Raw genomic sequence first — 18,988 nt, forward strand, 5'->3', positions numbered from 1 at the left:
TATAGTATACATAATTTGGTGTTCTGCTTTTCAGTCTTAACATTATACACCAGAATTTTTATTTTTCAAATGTGGCATGTTTTTACCCCTCAGAAGAAAATTCAGAGGGAGGTCCTGGAATGTAGAGGCTGTTTCCCTGACTTATTTGCCACTGATGCTAAGATGATAGTGTCGCAGAGTTGGAAGTGCACAGACTTTGGAGTCAGGAGACATTGGTTTGAGTCCTGACTTTGCCACTTAATGGTTATAACCTTGTTAAAGTCTCCTAACTTCTGTGTAAAACATATTATATAATGCCGGTTCTCACAGGACATTTGTGAAGGTCAGCTCAGGTGAATTCTGTAAAAATGTTTGGCAGACTCTAAAATGTTAGGCAATTATTTATGTGTGTGCTATGCAGCTCTGATCACTGTCTTCCCCTTCCTACAGCCAAACATCAGACCTCCTGGAACTATAGTCTCCAGGCTCTATGCGATTATGCCTTAAGAAGGCAGTTATTTAATATGATGGAAATCAATTTGATAAAGTAATAATAAACTCAAAGACATAAATAAGTTTACTAAATGAGAAGAGGGATTATTTTTTTAGAGACTTTGTCCTGTTCCTGGGAGAGGCAGGGAATGAAGAAGGACAGGAAAATGTGGGTATATGCATGCTGAGAAGAAAGCTCAATAAAGGTCATTGTCTAAAGCCAAACTACATATTTGAAACTCAATCTGAATTCCTTGAATTCATTAAGGTGGTTTCCCTGTAGGAGTTCACCCACTGCCTCATGCTTCAGCTACCAGGAAGCCTCTTTAAGCAAACAGTAATTAAGGTTGTTTGTCTTAAGACAATAATAGAATCTTTGATGGGTTTAAAAAAAAAAAGAGTAGGGTGTTCCTGTTGTATTTCTGTTTCATTATTTATTTTTAATTTAAATTTTATTATATATTTTTAAATATTTTAATTTTAATGAGAGGACAGTCATATGGTTAAATATTCAAAAGACAACATCATAGCAAGTACTTACAGCACACTGACTTATGTGTGTCTGGCTCTTTGTTAGTCACTTTGTTTTTAATCCTCAGAAGGACACTTAGGAGTTAGGTGCTACTACCCATGTGTTGCAGAGGAGTATACCAAGGAACAGAGTTTAGATAAGTCTCGAAAGTCACATAGCTGGGAAGAGGCAGAGAAAGGACTTGAACCCAGGCTGCCTGGCTCGAGTCTACACTGTCTCTCACTGTGCTGTTCTGACAGAGATTTAGTAAACAGTGTAGGGAAAGCCTTTCCCTGTGCCTGTGCAATGAGTCTGCTTACTTCTCTTCCTCAGCAGCCCAGCTCTATGCCAGACACAGCCAGTCTTACCAATTCATCACATAACTTTCTAGAGATACTCTATACATACATGATAAAAATTCAGAGTTTTTCTCCTTTTTTCCTTTTTAAAAATATATATAGTAGCATTGTAACACAATGGTTTGTATTTTTTTCCAGTTAAATTATGTTTTAGAACTTATTTTATAATTGCTTAAGGAGCTTCCTCATTTGTTATTATATCAGTATAGTACTCTATTGTGTGGATGTACATTATTTAACTATCCCACGGTTGTTTCCAGTCCTTTGCTATTCCAGACAGTGCTGTAGGGAGTATCTTTTTGTACATAATTGTTTTGGATCTGTGCAAGGTGATCTGTAGCATTAATTCCTAGAAGTAGAATGGCTGAGTCAGTGTGTGTGTGTGTGTGTGTGTGTGTGTGTGTGTGTGTGTGTCTCCCTCTCTCTCCCCCTCCCCCACCACCTTTCTTCTTATTTTGGCCTCACATCTGCCCCACCACTTCCCCATGTGCTCGTCTGTACCCATCTCTTTTAGAGATATTTTACAACCAAAGATAAGCACAGTTTCTATTTATTTTGGCTTTTTCATGTTGCAAACAGAAGACCTCATAGAAAGAATCATGCTTTTGACCTCTGGAAACCTCTGAGAAAACAGGATTTTTATCTTATTTGTATACAGTTTAAATGGATCTAGAATGAATATATATAATATGGCAATACATATACTGTATATGGCAATGTCATAAATGTTTAGTTTGAAATTCATTCATCTACCTGTTATTAGTACACACTCTTCTGGGGGGAGGATGGAAAAACCTTACATTCAAAAAAAGATGAAATCATGTTGATGCAGGTTGGTTTTCAGTAGAGCCAGTATACAATTTAATAACCCTTGGAATTTGTTAATGCACGTTAACTATTTGTGTTATACTGACAACAGTGTGAAAGAATTAGCTCAGTGAATATTGAATAATCCATACATGAAGATGAACAGCAAAGCTCTTTTTCCAGGGCGGTGAGGTGGGGTTAGTACAGATAGTTTCTAGTTTATTGCTGTCAGAAAAGAATGAGTAGTGCTCTATTAAAAAATTAATGGAATCACTTTTGGAAAATATGGGCCATATTTAAAGATTCTGAGTTATTAAAGGGTTTGAGAAAGGGAAGAAACTATTAGTAACAAAATATAGGGGGTGGGGGCAGGCTAGAAGGGGTCAGTGGGGGGGGGGAGGGGGACATATGTAATACTTTCAACAATAACAATTAAAAAGCAAATCTAGGAAAGCTAGCCAGAGGCAGAGACGTGGTTGGTACAATGACCTGCTCACCCAGTGTCCCTCTTACTTCAAAAGAACTTACACTCTTCCTCTTCAAATTTTGTTAGCGTCTTCTGAAAATTCTCAACTGGAGATGTGTTTATATTAAGAAGCATGCGTATCAAGGAATAAAGTACACCTAGAAGAGTTAGAGCATGCCATGCAGTAATGTTGATTAATTTATTAAGATTGCTTTTCTCTCAGGACCTGGATTATCTATTCTGAATTATACTGTGTACACTTAAAAGATAATTTGGGACTATAATGTGTTAGAGCTGGAAGGATGAGACCTTGAAGAATCATTTTAGTCCCAACCCATCGTTTTATAGAAGAACATTGGACTGAGAGGTGAAAGAGTGTTACTAGCATTAGAATACCAATCCTGCCTAGAACCTGGGCATTCTGACACTGAGTGCGGGGTTCTGCTGTTTCGTTGATACCCAGGTGGCCCCAGGGCAGTGGGGTATGGGTGGTGGTGCTGTGAATGCCACAGACAAAGTTGACCTATTGCAGAGTTTTACCTGACATGATCCTGAACTCAGGAAAGAAGGGAGGAAGTCTGTCATCTCCTCTTCTGTCTTTCAGAGTTCAGCGTTCCCTCAGGCTCTATTGTGACTCATATTATAATATTTTGTCATTGCTGTGTGAACACATTATATAAAGACATGTGGTTTTAGCATGTAATACTCACAATCATATATAGAATTGTTTCAGTGGGGGGAGAAATAGGCTCTCAGGTACAGGCTACTTATGCATAAACTTTGATGGTCATCTTTGTTAAGGATCAGTTATATTAGGGAAAATGTGGGGAACCTGAATGTTACTTTAATTTTGACCTTCCTTAGACATAGTATGTATTATATCGGTCAATGATCTCTTATCCTACAATTCCAAAATCCTGAAATCTCTCAAAATATTTTTGGAACTGACCTGAACTGATGTAAGGCTATTATAATCTCTATCTAAACCACTTGGCATACATATTCATAACTTGGGCTAGTGAAATATTAATTTGTTTGATTTGGGGCCTTGACTACACCTCAGACCCTGTAAGAAGCATTACATAATACTGTATATAGTATAAGCTTCTTTCTATCTATAGAATTCTGAAATATCTGGCCCCAAGGATCTCAGTTAAAGGATTGTGTATCTGAATTTCCCTTTGAGTTATGCTCTACAATTTTAAAAGTAATTTCATACTCATTCTCTGTTTTTCCTGACACCCTTGTGAGGTATATAAGGCAGATACATTTGGGGAATGCTGAGCCGTGGAGTAAGTTGAAAGTGCAGAGCTAGAGTTAGAAGCTGTGTTTACCCGGGTGAATATTAATCCATACTCCTAATCCTCTCTGACTTGCACTCATCCCCCACTGTGTGGACAACCTTTTTATCATTTAAATTCTCCAGAAGCCACAAAGACATTTAGCACCATACCTGTAACAGTATAGTTTACTTACTTATTTATGGGTTTGCCTTCCCATATCAGATTGTAAGCATTTTGAGGTAGGAACTGGATCTAGTCCCGGTATCTGTCCTGGTCTCTGGGTCAAGCAGGTGTTAAAAGTATGTGGAAGGAATGAATGCAGGAGTGTGCTTTTGGACTCGAGTTACAATGAGTGCTCTTTCCATGCCATGCTGCCAATCATAGGGATTTATTATTTCATCCCACACATTTCTTTTACAAAAGGAATAAAGGATTTATATATCCCCTACTTCCCTGAAGATAGAAGAAATTGCAGCCAACATCAAATATAAATTTCTTTTGATAAAATAATAGGGATAGAAGTTATATCTTTAAGCCAGCATTATTTTCTGATGAGACTTGGAACCTTCAAGGGCCTTTTTACTATACTCTTGAACATAGGACAGCAATTCAGTGGTTTTTTATGTAGTTCCTCTGAAACTAAACTAGGCAATTTGTGCAGCTAAGGCTATATCAGTACAAAACAGAGGAAGAGAGGAAAGTTAAGTAATTTGCAAATTATTTATCTTGTTAGCCATCTTCTGAGAATACTAACCTAGCCCAAAATATTTTGAAATTAGTTACTGCCATCTATTTACATAATTTTATTCTTAAAATAAATAGGTTGGGAAATAATGTACATTGGGCTGAACTGGTGAACTCCGATTCCCATCTCAAGCACATTTTCCCTTTTCCTCCACCCCTAGTCTTCCTTTATTTTCTGCTAATAGTCATTAGGGTCTCCTTGCTGTTCCTGAGCAAAGCTTTTGAGAGGGTTTCCATTTGTTTTTTGGAAAAGAGGAGAGGAGCAGTGGGAGTTGGCAGAAAAAGAGTTTAAGAGTGGCTGGAAAATATCCTTGTTTATAGTAGACTAGAGGTCCAGTGCATGAAATTCATGCAGGCTGGGGGAGGAGGGGGGTTGTCACTCAGCCCGGCCTGCATCCTCTCCAACCTGGGATCCCTCTCACAATCTGGGACTGCCTGCCTGCCTGCCTGATTACCTGTAACCGCTTCTGCCTGCCAGCCTAATCACCCCCTAACCGCTCCCCTGCCAGCCTGATCAACGCCTAACTGCTCCCTGGCTGGTCCAATCGCCCCCAACTGCCCTCCCCTGCCAGCCTGGTCACCTCTAACTGCCCTCCCCTGCAGCCTGGTCGCCCCCAACTGCCCTCCCCTGCAAGCCCAGTTGCCCCCAACTGCCCTCCCTCCCCTGCAGGCCCAGTCGCCCTCAACTGCCCTCCCCTGCAGGCCTGGTCGCCCCTAACTGCCCTCCCCTGCTGGCCTGGTCACCCCTAACTGCCCTCCCCTGCTGGCCTGATCGCCCACAACTGTCCTCCCCTGCCAGCCATCTTGTGGTGGCCATCTTGTGACCACATGGGGGCGGCCATCTTGTGCGAGGGTATGATGGTCAATTTGCATATTACTTCTTTATTATATAGCTAGGATTTCATAGGACCAGGAGTTATATTTGTTCACTGCTTTATCCTGTGCCTGGAGGAATGTGTGGCACACAGTAGGAGCTATTGTTAAATGGATAGTATCTGCCAATTTTGGTTGTGATCATTATTGTTGGTTTTGTTTTGTTTCATTTTCCCTTTCTTGGGCCATTTAAATTTTCATATCATATCTGATTCTTTAAAAATTCACATTCTTGATTCACAAGACTTTCTTTAGACTCTTATTTTTCACTACATAGGGTTGTTTCCTTGTGTGACAGCAAGAGTAAAAACAAAGGTGTACGTGGGTGTATGTGAGCCCTCCTCTAGCCTGATTCCTGTAAAAGTTCAAGGGAGGCATCAAACACCAACATTAGAACTGGTCTTTGAGGATGTAGCAAATCACTCTACAACAAATCATACAACTACTGCTCTCATCGTTATTAGCCATGACTCCTTGAAACTCTGGGTATGCGAGTCAGCACCACCTCTCCATTTGCCCTGAAAATGGTTTTTTCAAACAGCTTTAGTTCTCTCCTAAAACACAGGTAAGATCATGCCCTTCCCTTTCTCAGAAGGTTAGACTGACACACTACTGCTTGTGGGACAAACATAGTATATTCCTTGGCATAGCATTCAGGGTCCTTCACAAGTAATCCTAAACTATCTTTCCTATGTAATGCTTTTGCAGTTAGACATGTTCCAACTACCCAAGACTTTGACATTGTTCCATTTCACTTTTTGTGTTTGTGTCATGCCTTAGTCTGCAAGGACTCTGTTCCTTGTTCCTCATCACATGTTTAATCCTTACCTTCCTTCATCAAATATTGCTTCTTCCAGGAATTTTTCTCTGTTCTTTCTCTTGCTCTCTATATTTTGCCTTGCCCTCTTATTTTCATGTAGTTACCTACATAATTGTGTTTTCTAGATTTTAGGTTCTTTGAGAGTAGTGACTTAGACATTTCTTATTGTATCCCGCTTGAATACCAGCATTCCTGGACTTTTCTCAGCTTGTAGAAACATAACTCCAGTCTTTGTCTCTGTCATTGCATAGCTATCTTCCCTCTGTGTCTGTGTCAGATTTCTCTCTTTTTATGAGGACACCAGTCATTGGATTAGGGCTGATCCTAATCTTGTAGGACCTCAGCTTAATTACATCTGTAAAGACTGTGTTTCCAAACAAGGTCATATTCACAGGTACTGGGAATTAGGAATTGAACAGGTCTTTTGAGGCAACATAATTTAACTCCAATATATGGTTATATATATTTTACAAAGAATTCTGTTTTTTATACTTAAAATCATTTGAACTATTGCTTACCTTTCAGTTAAGTAATTTAGACTTTGTTCACTTGATTTCTGATCTTGATTATATAAGACCAAAAATAAGACCTGGCTTCACTTCCAACCAGGTAAATCTTAGCATCATAGATTTTTAAAACCTAGAAGGATCCATGTAACTTTTTGTTTACATTTTACAGTAAGAAAAGGTAGACAAATCATCTTATTTTGTTGTGCCTCATGTCACACTGCTGTGACCATAAAGTTGACAAGTAATACCATGTTCCTTGATGCCAGGGGTAGTGTTTTTTCCTTGCTTTCAAAACAAAGAAATGAGGTAGTTCTGATTAAAATAAATGTCTTTAATATAGTCATATACTTTAAGGCAAAAGCTCAAGGAATATTTTTCATACTTCTCAATAATACCGAGTTGCCCTCAGGAAAGTACCATGTGGTTGGTGCCCACAGTCACTCCACCGTGACCTTTGGTTGACTGTTGAAGTGAATGTGAACATAAAGAGAATAAATGGTGTACATAATTATGAATACCTCAGGCCCTGTGTATGGAGGATGGAAGGGAAAAGAGCTGGCAGTGTGCTGGGAGGTTTCCCTAGATTATCTCCTTTAATCTTCACAATAGGCCCTAAGTGTTGCTTGGAGGAACTTTCCCAAGCCCATTAAGTCAGTGAGAGGCAGAGCCTGTCTCATTCTGAAGTGCTCATTTAATCTCCTTTGTCCTGCCTATATAGTTCCTTCACCAAATGACTCAGCTGCAATTGCTTCTCCTAATATTAGTGATGCCAAAATTATAATTAGGTGTTAAACCAAAGACAATATTGATATGGAAGAAGGTGAATAGAGTTTTTCTCATATTTTAGAAAATACTTTTAAGGAATTTTGGTCAAAAAAATTGGAGTCTTGACATACATACTTTGCCCTTCCTACATCTTTTATTTCCATCTTTTAAAGTCGAAAACTAATATGAAACCTTTAATAAGGTAATCATTATTTTAACTCTTCTAGACAGGCTATGCTCTGTTTGATTGATATTTGAATCATTGTTGCCCCTCAGAAATAAGGATTGAACAACTTGCTTTGTAAATTATGCTATTGTGAAAAAAATGTATTATGAGTTCAGGCCCTTCATAATGAAGGCAATAGATTGAACAAGAAGCACAAACTAATTCTTTGTTGAGTTTTTACTTTTAAGAACTTTAATTTGTGTGCTATGTTTTAATAGTTGCAGAGAGTGTTTTTAGTGATCTTGTAAAATTAAAATTTAGTGGTATTAGTGATTTTGGGGCACAATCATGAGGACTTTTCAGTTATAAATGACAGAAAAGTAACTCCAGAAATGGTGTTCATTCAGGAATAGCTGCCTTTGATTGCCAACAGGAAGCAGTCTCGTTCCATTCCGTTGCTTACCTCTGCTTTCCTCCACGTTGGCTTTATCTTCAGAAAGGCTCTCACCTCATAATGGCACCAGAAACTCTAGGGTTACCATTTATCAGCTGAGCAACTAAGTGGGGACTGGCTATCACAGCCTAGCTGGACATCATAGGGTCATGTCTAATGGGCCAGGCCTGGACCGTGGACTACCTCTGGACTGAGAGTGGAAGAAAAATGATTTCCAGAATGCCCTTGCCATGTTGTTATGAAAGTTGGGCATAGTAGCTTACAAATTGGTAGCTTTAGTTGTTAAAAGAAAGTACAACCAGAACTTTTATGTTTTTTGGTGCTGGGATTTAAGAAAACACATCTGCTACCACTGCCTGAAAAAGGAAAGGAGCAATAATGCAGTTTGTGATTTTTTTAAAAAAAAGTAGCATTACCAATTTTCTTAAGTAATTATTACCATTTTGGAGCACTTACTGTGCACCAGCCTCTATGTGAAGCACTTTACATATTTCTTTTAATTCCTATGGCAGTTTTGAGGGTGGGTAGTAATACTCTCATTGTGCTGATGAAGAAATGGTAGCTCAGAGAGTTCGAGTTTGAATCCAGACTTGTCTGACTTCACTTCAGTTATTCTGTCTCTTAGTTTTACAGTTTGTTTTTGTCAGTCTGTGTGTCTAACTGTCCATCCTCTATCCCTTCAGGACGACTCCTCCTCTTCCAGCATTCTCTAAGCAGTTAGCACCCCTTTTGCTTCAGGCACCCATCTAGTTCACCACCACATCTTATCAGTTCTGCATCCTGAATATCCCTCTAGTATTTGTCTCCTTTTCTCCTGTCACTGTAGCCTTCATTATGAAGGGCCTGAACTCAAAATAAACTCTATTTGGCCTGCCTGCTTCCAGTCCTACTATGTCCCACCCTGTTTTCCTTAGAGCAGCCAGATTGAACTTTAAAAAAGCATAGACCTGAGTTTATCAACCTTTGTTTACCTAAGTGCTTCTGACTGCACTTAGGGCAGGATCCTGGCCTGCCTTCTCAGCCTACCTTTCAAGTTCTTTCTCCCTCTGGCTTCCCCCCCCCCCCCCCCCCCGCTTTCTCAATTGCATCACTTTTACATCTTACCATTTCCCTCCCTCTTACTGTGTTCTTCATTCTCACACTTTATCTCTTTAACTCTTCTTCAAGTTTGTGTTTAAATGTCACTTCCTTAAATCATTTAGGGACTTCCCTGCCCCTCTCCCCCACCCCTTAATCTGAAAATATGAGAAGCTCTTTAAACATGTATCTTTATTGTTGGAAGAATTACAGATGTTACCCCCACCACCACTCCATTAGCCCCCTCCCCAGACCTTCACTGCACTATTGCATTCTGGTTTCATTTTTTTTATTCAGGAACAAACCTATGTTTAGAGCAGCTTTATCCCAGTAGCTTTTGGTCTGCTTAGGAATAAGCCATGCTTCCTTTATTTGTTATTGTTTTTAGCAATTTAGATGCTGTCCAATAATGTACTTTATTTTTAAAACTTCTTTGCCAGAGCCAGCTATAATAGATGAAAATACTAAATCTTAGGATATGTAATTTCTCCCAATTTGACCTGAGCATGGGTGGATGGGAGAGGAAGAGAGAAGGCTCTACTGACTTGTTCTGAATGGTTCCCAGCCCAATGACACATCCTAGACCTCAGCTGTGTTCCCAGGACCCAGACATCCACATTCAGCTCTCTACACATGTCCTTAGGATTTCTGGCTACCATCTTTTCCCAAAATGGCTCTGGAAGGAGAAGCTTTCTCACCAGTTATTTATTATTTAAAGCAGTCTTCCCAACCTTAGTCATGGACACTGGCAATATTTGTATGGCCCGTTGGCGTCCACAGACAAGACTGTCTGCCCCAGGTCTGAAGGGATCACTGTTTGCATACTTGTGGCCTTCTGACGTGCACACAGGCACACAGGTGGGGAAGATTATTCCAGGTCATACAGATACCATAACTTCTGTCTCTTTTTTTAATCCATAGTTGGTCATGTTCGGAGTTTGACCTGAACGAGATTCGCCTGATTGTTTACCAAGACTGTGAAAGGCGAGGTAGACAAGTCTTATTTGATTCTAAAGCTGTTCACAAGATTGAAGAGGTGGCAACTCAGGTATGAGATGCACTTTTGCTTTCATCTTTTTTGTTTGTGCTTTTAACCATCTCTCTGATCTATCGTTTATTAATTCTTAATTGTCTCTTTGGGCTATATTGTACACAGCCATTGATAGTTCAGAAGAAACCTAAGGAAAGCTTCCCGATTTCCCCTCAACTTCCGGGCTACATTTGTATTCTTTTTGTTTTTTGTTTTTAATTCTCACTGAGGATATTTTTCCCACTGATTTCTAGAGATAGTGGAAGGGAGAGAGGAAGGTGGGGGAGAGAGAGAGAGAGAGAAACATTGATGTGAGAGAGACACATCGATTGCCTCCTGCACCTGCCCCTACTGGGGCTGGGGAACCTGCAACCAAAGTACATGCCCTTGACCGGGAATCGAACCCATGACCCCTTGATCAGTGGGCTGATACTCGGACCACTGAGCAAAACCAGCCAGGGCTGCATTTGTATTCTTACTAATGCACCGATGAAACTGTTAGCAAGTAATTGTGACAGATGCCAAGCATTGTACTGTAAATATTACTAGAGGTGAATTTGCTGGTGAGTTGCAATCTAGTAGGATTTTAATACCAAATATGTGCAGTGTAATAGGAAATCTGAGGACTCTAAAATTCATAAAGTGTTAGCCTGAAGGGAAATTAATTAGATCACTCTGTCAGTATTTCTCATAGCCAGTGCTACAGAGCACTGGGCTAAACACAAATAGCTCTCCTCAGTGTGGGGCTTCGGCATGCTAATATGCCTTGTCATCACTCAAAAGGGAGTGCTTCTCAGCCTGTCTGGCTTTTATTTATTTCCTTTTTTTAGTGGAAGGCAGGGTGGTGGAGTTGGTGGTGAGGGGCAGGGCACGGGAGGACCTGGGGATGGGTCAAGTGAGGACAGAGCAACTCTTTTTTAAAAAAAAATATTTTTTTATTGATTTCAGAGAGAAAGGGAGAGGGAGAGAGAGAGAAACATCAATGATGAGAGAGAATCATTAATCGGCTGCCTCCAGCACGCCCCCTAGTGGGGATCAAGCCCGCAACCTGGGTATGTGCCCTTGCTGGGAATCGAACCTAGGACCCTTCAGTCCCCAGGCTGATGCTCTATCCACCAAGTCAAACTGGCTTGGGCCAGAGCAGCTCTTGATCCCTTGGAGCCAGAAGGTTAGTTTAGAGTACTTGCAAGTCGTCACCTTTAGACCTTTCATTCTCTTTTCAATAGTTATTCAGCTGTTTGCAAATTAAATAAATCCATTTGTATTCATTCTTTACTTGCTACCTATACTGACAAAATTCTGGCAGTTTACAGAATACGTAGCTAAAGTAAATGAATAGTTTATGTCATGCTCTTTGTCTCATCAGGGCCAAGGGGCTGTTTTCCTGCTTTTGATAAGGATCCTTTCTGCAGGAAGGAAGTGTTTGGTTAAAGGCAGTTAGCTGGGTGGATTCTGTAGTGCATTAAAGTGGAAGTCTGCCAGGTAGCTAATCATTACAGTAGTTGTTGGGCTTGTTAGGTAGGTTTGAGGGGTGGCGGGGCAGGGTGCGCGGGGGGGGGGGGGGGGACTTGAAATGTCTCAGGTGATTCACCTGTAAGCTTTAATGGTGGATTTGCATCAACGTTTAGGTGAACACTTGACCCTTTGTTTGGTGGACGGGACATGGTTTCCCCTTGATTTCCCATATCATTTCCTGTTGCCCTGAAGACCTTGCACAGATGGTTTAGTTGAGGACTCCTAATGGTCATAACAGCTGGAGGAGGAAATAATTCTCACTAGTTTTCAAAAAGCAACTGGAATCTTTAGTCAGAGCAGTGCTGACACTGGCATCTGGAATATAAGCTTTTTTGGAAGCACTCGTTTAATCAAAAAGGCAACGAGGTCCAGGGAGGTTTGTAATGGGCCCAAGGCTACAGAAGGTTCAGTGGGCACTCTCTTCACTGTACCAGGTGCTATCTCCAATTATAGACTTCTCAGAATGTTGTACCCCAGCCAAAGGCTCCAGCAGTTTGTGAGGCAGGTATGGACTTTGTGTCACTTTAGGTCTTCTGAGGGGCTGTGTTTCTGGCTTAAGTGGTATTAAGTAACAGTGAGATCTGAAGAGGGTGTTGAGGGAGTGTCAGATGCTCGGGAATAACCAAGTGCAACTTTGAATGCCAAGTGCAGCTTTGAAAGATATGGAGAGGCTGTTATGGACCAGCACAGTTTACGTTTTCCTTACATTCTTTCCCCATTTTCAACCCTCCACCCCCTTGGCAAGCACAATACGTCATGAGTTTGTATCAAGCACATGATGCAGGCATTTGCATTAGACCACCAGTGTGACTGTCACATTGGAGATTAGATAAGCTGCAGTTGCATTCATGGTTTTCCAAGCAAAAACTGCACACAGAAAAACAAGACTCGAATAGCAGCAGTTTATCATAGAGGGCACAGGATGCTTCTGTTGGGAGTACAATCTTTGGGTGTAGAAAGAAGGGAAAATTTAATAAAGATGTATCTTTGTACCTTTATGTCATAAAATTAGCAGTGAACTCTGTTTAGGGAATGTATAGCAGATAACCTTCTATTACCTCTAACCTTTAAAGGCCAAATTTCTGTCACATGCTGTGCAATTCGCAATAGCTCCGGTTTCAGAGTTTTGGCTTCATCTTTCACAAACTCAGCCTCATGATTTTCTTTCTGATTACCTTTAAAGGAGCTTTAAAGGAGATGTGCCATTAAATACACAAACCCAGGTTTTCCAAATTAATATTTTTGTTTTCTTAGTTCCAGTTGGAAAATATTGGAATTTGAAGCAATGTCTTTCTCACTGGTTTTTTAATAAATTATGACTCTCTTTAATACTCAAAATCCTCTAATAACAAATACAGAGATCGGAGCTCATTGATGATTTTAAAACATGAATTGGAAAGTAAATAATAGTTGCATTATTTAAAGAGGGTAAAGTCTTAACACATAACCCACCACCTTCTGTCCAGTACTCTTCTCCAGCATTTTCCCTTCTAAATGTTATAGATTCTCAGGAACCACATTTTGTCCTCAGTAAAAAAATAAAAGCTTCTGGTTTCTATGCAGTTAGCACAACATGCAGAATGTTTTAACAAAGGAGTTGCCAACGCGGAGCGTGTTGAGGAAGCCCATTATATTTAGCCACACTCACCTTGCCTGTCTCTCCTAACCCAGAAAACAGAGGATGTCCCTATGAAAACGTCAGCCAAGTGCTGTCAGGGAGGCAGCAGCAGCAGCAGCAGCAGCAGCAGCATCTCCTCCTTCAGTTCTTCTGGGGGAGCCTCACAATACGCGAAGGAGCAGCTTCCCAAGTACCAGGTACCCCATCCCTCCCATGTGGAGTACCCCAGGGTGAAGTCATTTACTCTCATTTCTCCACAGGGAGTAATGCCTGCTGGAGGGTTCCACTCCAGAATATGAGAACCAGTGTTACAAAACGTGCTCTCTTATATGTTTCACATCAATGCTGTTTTCATACAGTGGCTTTTATCTCTTGGTAAAAACTGTCATCAAGCAGAGATAATACATACCCAATGAGGAAGAAATATTGCCAGTGAGGTAAACCCTCTGGTTTTGCTCCCTTTGTTATTAGAAGCTGATTAATACACATGTATTTTTCAGCTTTGTTATAAGAACTCTAAGGATTCTGGGAATGTACATGGGCCTTCTAAGAAAATAGCACTTGCCAGTAGAAGGGAGAAAAGAAAACCTTGGATAGGAGAAGAAAGAAAGGGCAAGATATAACTTGAGTGTGAAGGACAGAGGGCTGGGAGCATTTTTTATGGTCAGTGTGTGTGTGTGTGTGTGTGTGTGTGTGTGTGTGTGTTGTAAGGCAGTAGAGGCTAGGGATTAGGGTTATTGAGAAATATATTGGCTAACTAGATATAAGAAAAGTTTTATAAATATTAAATAGCAGAGGCTATAATTGATGGAAGATATATCAGTTTTTCCTTTTTGATCCATGTAAAATTTTGTTGTCACGTTGCTGGGAGAGCAAAGCCAAGGGAATAACCAGCAGCCACACATCTATAGAACTTTATTAATATCCTGGTCAGGATTTGTGCCATGTATTTGCCTTTATTTCACAGTGCTCCTTGGTCTCAGAGTATAAAATATGCCCTGGCCGGTGTGGCTCAGTTGGTTGATCATCATCTCGTGCACCAAAAGTTAACTGATTGAGAATCACAGTTGGAATATGGATCTTGTAGCCCAAGAAAAAGCAGATTATAAAAATGGAGGTCATGGGTGGAAGTTATCCTACCTAATAAAATGGTGATATGTAAATTACCATCACTCCGCTACGCCCACGATTGGGCCAGCGGGAGGCGCAGGGGGCGGGACTCGGGGTGGCCGGGGTAGCTGATTGGGCCAGGGGGACGCTGAGCTCGCTTCGCCAGCGGCGGCGTGAGCTTAGCGTCTGCGCCATGGCTGTGCTGCGGAACAGAAGGGGCCTCTGGGGCAGCAAGCTCACGTCCCGCCGCAGACCATCAAAAGCGGGGGAGCTGGGTGCCTGTCTGCTCCCGCACCAGGCCTTTCGGAAGCCTCCGCCGCGCCTGAGGCTTCTGAAAGGCCTGGTGCACCAGCAGACAGGCACCCAGCTCCCCCGTGATCGAAAGCGAAAGGTGTAGGGGACCCTACACGTGCATGATTCAATCATGCACTGGGCCTCTAGTTAATAAAGAATAGGAAAGCAACTGGGTTTCTGTCTGCATGTAGGGAGAAGAGGTTAGTTTTACCTGTAACCAGCGAGAAGCCTAATTAAACAAAGCTGATAGATTTATGTTTCTCATTCCTCCTCTTCAAACACATACAGGTAGATGTATATATGTGTTTGTGTGTGTGTATGTGTGTACTTGCGTGTACCAGTGTGTATGTATGCATGTGTATATTTGTAGTTAAAGAAAGATTGAGAAGAGGGTGTTAAGGATGACACCCATGTCTTTGCTTTGGGAAAGCGTACTAGCAGAGACTGTGGCTGGTGGGCTGGGTCCCAGAGAGATGGTTGTTTTGTTTTAGTCAAACTGTGCTGGGTTATATCTGTCCTTTTTGTCAATGTGTCACCAGCATTTATAATAGGTCCTTAGAATCCTATATCCAATGCATTCATTCACATATCAGATGTTCATAATACAGGCAGTCCTCGTGTTACGTCGGACACGCCGTACGTCGTTTCATGGTTATATCGCCATCTCCCATTTATTTATAAAAAAATAAAAGTTCTGTCATTTCAACATATGTACATATGTGCTTTATGTTTTTTATTATTTATTTACCACAAGTAAAGGTCAGGAATTGTTATCTTTCTTTTAAATTTTTTTTTTTTTTTACTGTTGTGTATGTGCTCCATGTGAGTGACGCAGGTGCTTATGTAGGTGAGTTCCGACTTACTGCGAAATCGAGTTATCTCGCGCCATAGGAACGGATCTCCGACATAACCTGAGGACCTACTGTATTCAAATATATGTGAATGAATGTATTTTGGATATAGGATTTGAGAGTTCAAGGAGAGGTTTGAGCCTAGAGCTAAGGATGTGGTGTATATTCATATGTAAAGGATAATCAAAATCACAATCTAGAATGTAGTAAGTGAATAATAGGAGGGCCCTTAGGGAACAACCCTGTTCAAGGGATGATCTGGGAAAAAAGAGCTTTAAAGGAGTTATTAAGAGAGACATTGAAGAAAGCAAACTGGGAAATGTCCATTGGAATTGACAGGGAGTCTCTAGTGCAGTTTGAATAGAGGAGGCTGCAGTGGGTTAGCAAGCAAACGAGAGTGGGCAAAGTGGAGGCAGCACAGTCCACCCTTTTGGATGACAAAGGGGACAAGAAAAACCTTTCAGAAGCTAGAGGCATCAAATACTCAAAAAATATTTTTGTAAAACTTCAGAGGTACCAAATCATCTGTTATCTTTTGGAACCTGATAAACCCTGCCTGCACCAGTTGGCATTTTTATCCAACACTGTTCATTATTTGATTGAATAATATTGAACCCTATTTCTTTTCAGGATGTGTTCTTAGTACCAAGGAAAGAGTGACCCTGTTTCCTTCATAACATAATCTTTCTACTTAGAGTTTATCAATGGAGATAATAAAAATATTTGTTTCTCATAACAAAATTAAAAATAATCTGATAAAACACTGGGATCCTTCTTGAAGGTATTGTGTATAAAAAAGAAATCATGGACATTAGTAATAATTTGAGAAAAATAGGCTATCATCATTAAGATCGTAGAATGATCAATTGCATCGTTGAGAAATAATTATCCACTAAACTAAAGAGGGACCCAGAGGTTAATGAATATTATTTCTAGTGCCTTGCACATCACATTGTGCCACACGCTAACTGATTTCGCTTTCTTTTGTGTGTGGCAGTACACAAGACCAGCTTCAGATGTCAACATGCTAGGGGAAATGATGTTTGGCTCAGTTGCAATGAGTTACAAGGGCTCCACCTTAAAGATACACTATATACGGTGAGTTGGGGCCTCTTTTTCTACTGGTTGTGAGAAGTGGAATGGTGATATTGAGTCATTAATTCAAAAATGCATTTTGTTTTCTCCCCCCCACCCTCCACCCCCCACGCACAGCTCTCCTCCGCAACTGATGATTAGTAAAGTCTTCTCTGCTAGAATGGGCAGCTTCTGTGGGAGCACAAATAAGTAAGTAAGGGATTTTGCATACCACTTCTCTCCCCGCCCGCGCCCCCCCCCCCCCGCCCCCAATTTTCTAGGTGGCTATTTCTAGATACAGTAATTCTTCAAGGGCCATAATGCCTTTTGAAATGAGAAGCAGGATAAGTCCACATTAACACAGGGATCTTAAAAGTGGCCATTTTCCTATACACAGTGCACATGAAAAGGCTTTTTGACTTTATCCGGTGAACTTAAAAACAAATGACCACTTCTCTGTATCTTTTGGGTCCCTCTGGTGCCCACTATGTTCTTACTACCATCACTAAGCTTCCATACCCTAGAAAATGAACATCGAAGGGGAAAAAAGAGGAATCACATTAATGAGTTTGTGGAATTACCAGTCTTTTTATCCTTAAAAAAAACTTGAAAACCTGTTAGTGTGTTTGTTTATTTGTTTAAGGAAAAAAGTACACAGAGTCTTTCCAGGCTGCTGAGGACCTGTTTGGCTGGTGTAGCCTCTGTGCTCGGCGGGTGGTTGGGCCGTGCAATTTTCTGATTTTCACTCAAGAGTCTTTTTCTTCCTCTAATTATATACTTCTTTGTAGATGAAAAATACTGAAATAGCTAACTTAACTCTTATTCTGGTACATTTGTTCATATATTTAGAACTTTGCTAGCAGGCATATTTTATATACTTTTAAAAAATAAACACTTGTTATACTTTGGTACATTTGAAAGAAAGGTTAGTTATAAATTAAAGGGGCATCCTTATGAGTCAAATGAAGACTGTTATCCTGGGAAATTAAAAGTATATTCCTTTGAAGATTTGAGGACCATCGTGTAAGTTCGCTTACTCTTCAACAAAGTAATGAATTTATTTGTTCGAGCACTTAACATTGGACTGTCATGACTTAGGCCAGTATGAGAAGTGATGTTTATTTCTTGTGAGAGATTCTTTTTCAGACCCTTGATATTACCTGAACATTTATTGCCTGAACTCCCTGTAGTAGAATCTTGAGCTCAGATTTCACTAAAAATCACCGTGGCCTCATTATTCTGTATTATTTTCAAAATATTTATATTTATTTTACTTATTGTAAATACAATGAATTATTAAAATCTGCTTCCCTCACATTTGTGTGTGTTAGTAATCCTAAATTTTTAGATGTTGCGAACTCAAACTTCTATAGGAATCATATCAATTTCTGTTGTATTCTCCTCCTGAAAAAAGTTTTTGCTGAATTGCTCAATTTTGTTTTGAAGATTTATGTAAAATTACCTTTGAAATGAATAGTAACATCTTGAGTGTCAGTCACTAAAACAGAAGTTAGAAATTAATAGCAATATTTCATGTGTCAGCCACTGATCAAAATTTGTAGAGTTTGGTCCTGTGTGGCTCAGTTGGTTGGCGTATCATCCCATACACTGAAAAGTCTTGGGTTCGATTACCTGTCGGGGCATATACCCGGGTTGCAGGTTCGACCCCTGAGTCGGGGTGCATATGGGAGGCAACTGATCGATGTTTCTCTCTCACATCAATTTTTCTCTCTCTAATGAATTTTTAGACATTTATAGAGTTTGGTATCGCATGTAATGGGAAACTGTTAGGAACGCATTGTTTGGTTTTATAGGTTGGACTACCTCCAAAAAGCTTTTTTCTTTTCTTTTCTTTTCTTTTTCTCTAGCAAATTCCCCTAAAGTTTATTTCACACTGGTAGATGTGAGACTATTCATTTATAAAGAAAAGTCTGGGCAACTGATAAGGTGTCCATATTTGAGAGTCTTTTAGAAAGCAGCTTTATTCATCTCTTGACATTTTTTCTTCTCTCTCTCCCTTCCTCCCCTCCCGGGATTTAGTTTGCAAGACAGCTTTGAATACATCAACCAAGACCCCAACTTGGGAAAGCTGAACACAAATCAGAATAATTTGGGTCCTTGTCGTACTGGAAGTAACCTAGGTAAAAATCAGCCCCATGAATGGGTTCTTTCTTTCTGAATACGACTGTTG

The 18,988-nt window shown here is 40.4% G+C and overlaps 1 protein-coding gene across 2 annotated transcripts in view; it reads left to right on the plus strand.

The window, feature by feature from the left end:
• FNIP2 (folliculin interacting protein 2) overlaps positions 1-18,988 on the plus strand; it is a 137,595-nt gene that overhangs the window by 55,533 nt on the left and 63,074 nt on the right. For both annotated transcript variants that reach the window (XM_079770424.1, XM_079770423.1), the window contains exons 2-6: positions 10,227-10,353; positions 13,522-13,665; positions 16,721-16,821; positions 16,936-17,007; positions 18,838-18,938. In XM_079770424.1, the coding sequence (XP_079626550.1) occupies positions 10,227-10,353; positions 13,522-13,665; positions 16,721-16,821; positions 16,936-17,007; positions 18,838-18,938 (545 nt within the window). The remainder of the gene's footprint in view (positions 1-10,226; positions 10,354-13,521; positions 13,666-16,720; positions 16,822-16,935; positions 17,008-18,837; positions 18,939-18,988) is intronic.

This window comes from Cnephaeus nilssonii, assembly GCF_951640355.1.
Source record: "Cnephaeus nilssonii genome assembly, chromosome: 5".
Taxonomy (NCBI): Eukaryota; Metazoa; Chordata; class Mammalia; order Chiroptera; family Vespertilionidae; genus Cnephaeus; species Cnephaeus nilssonii.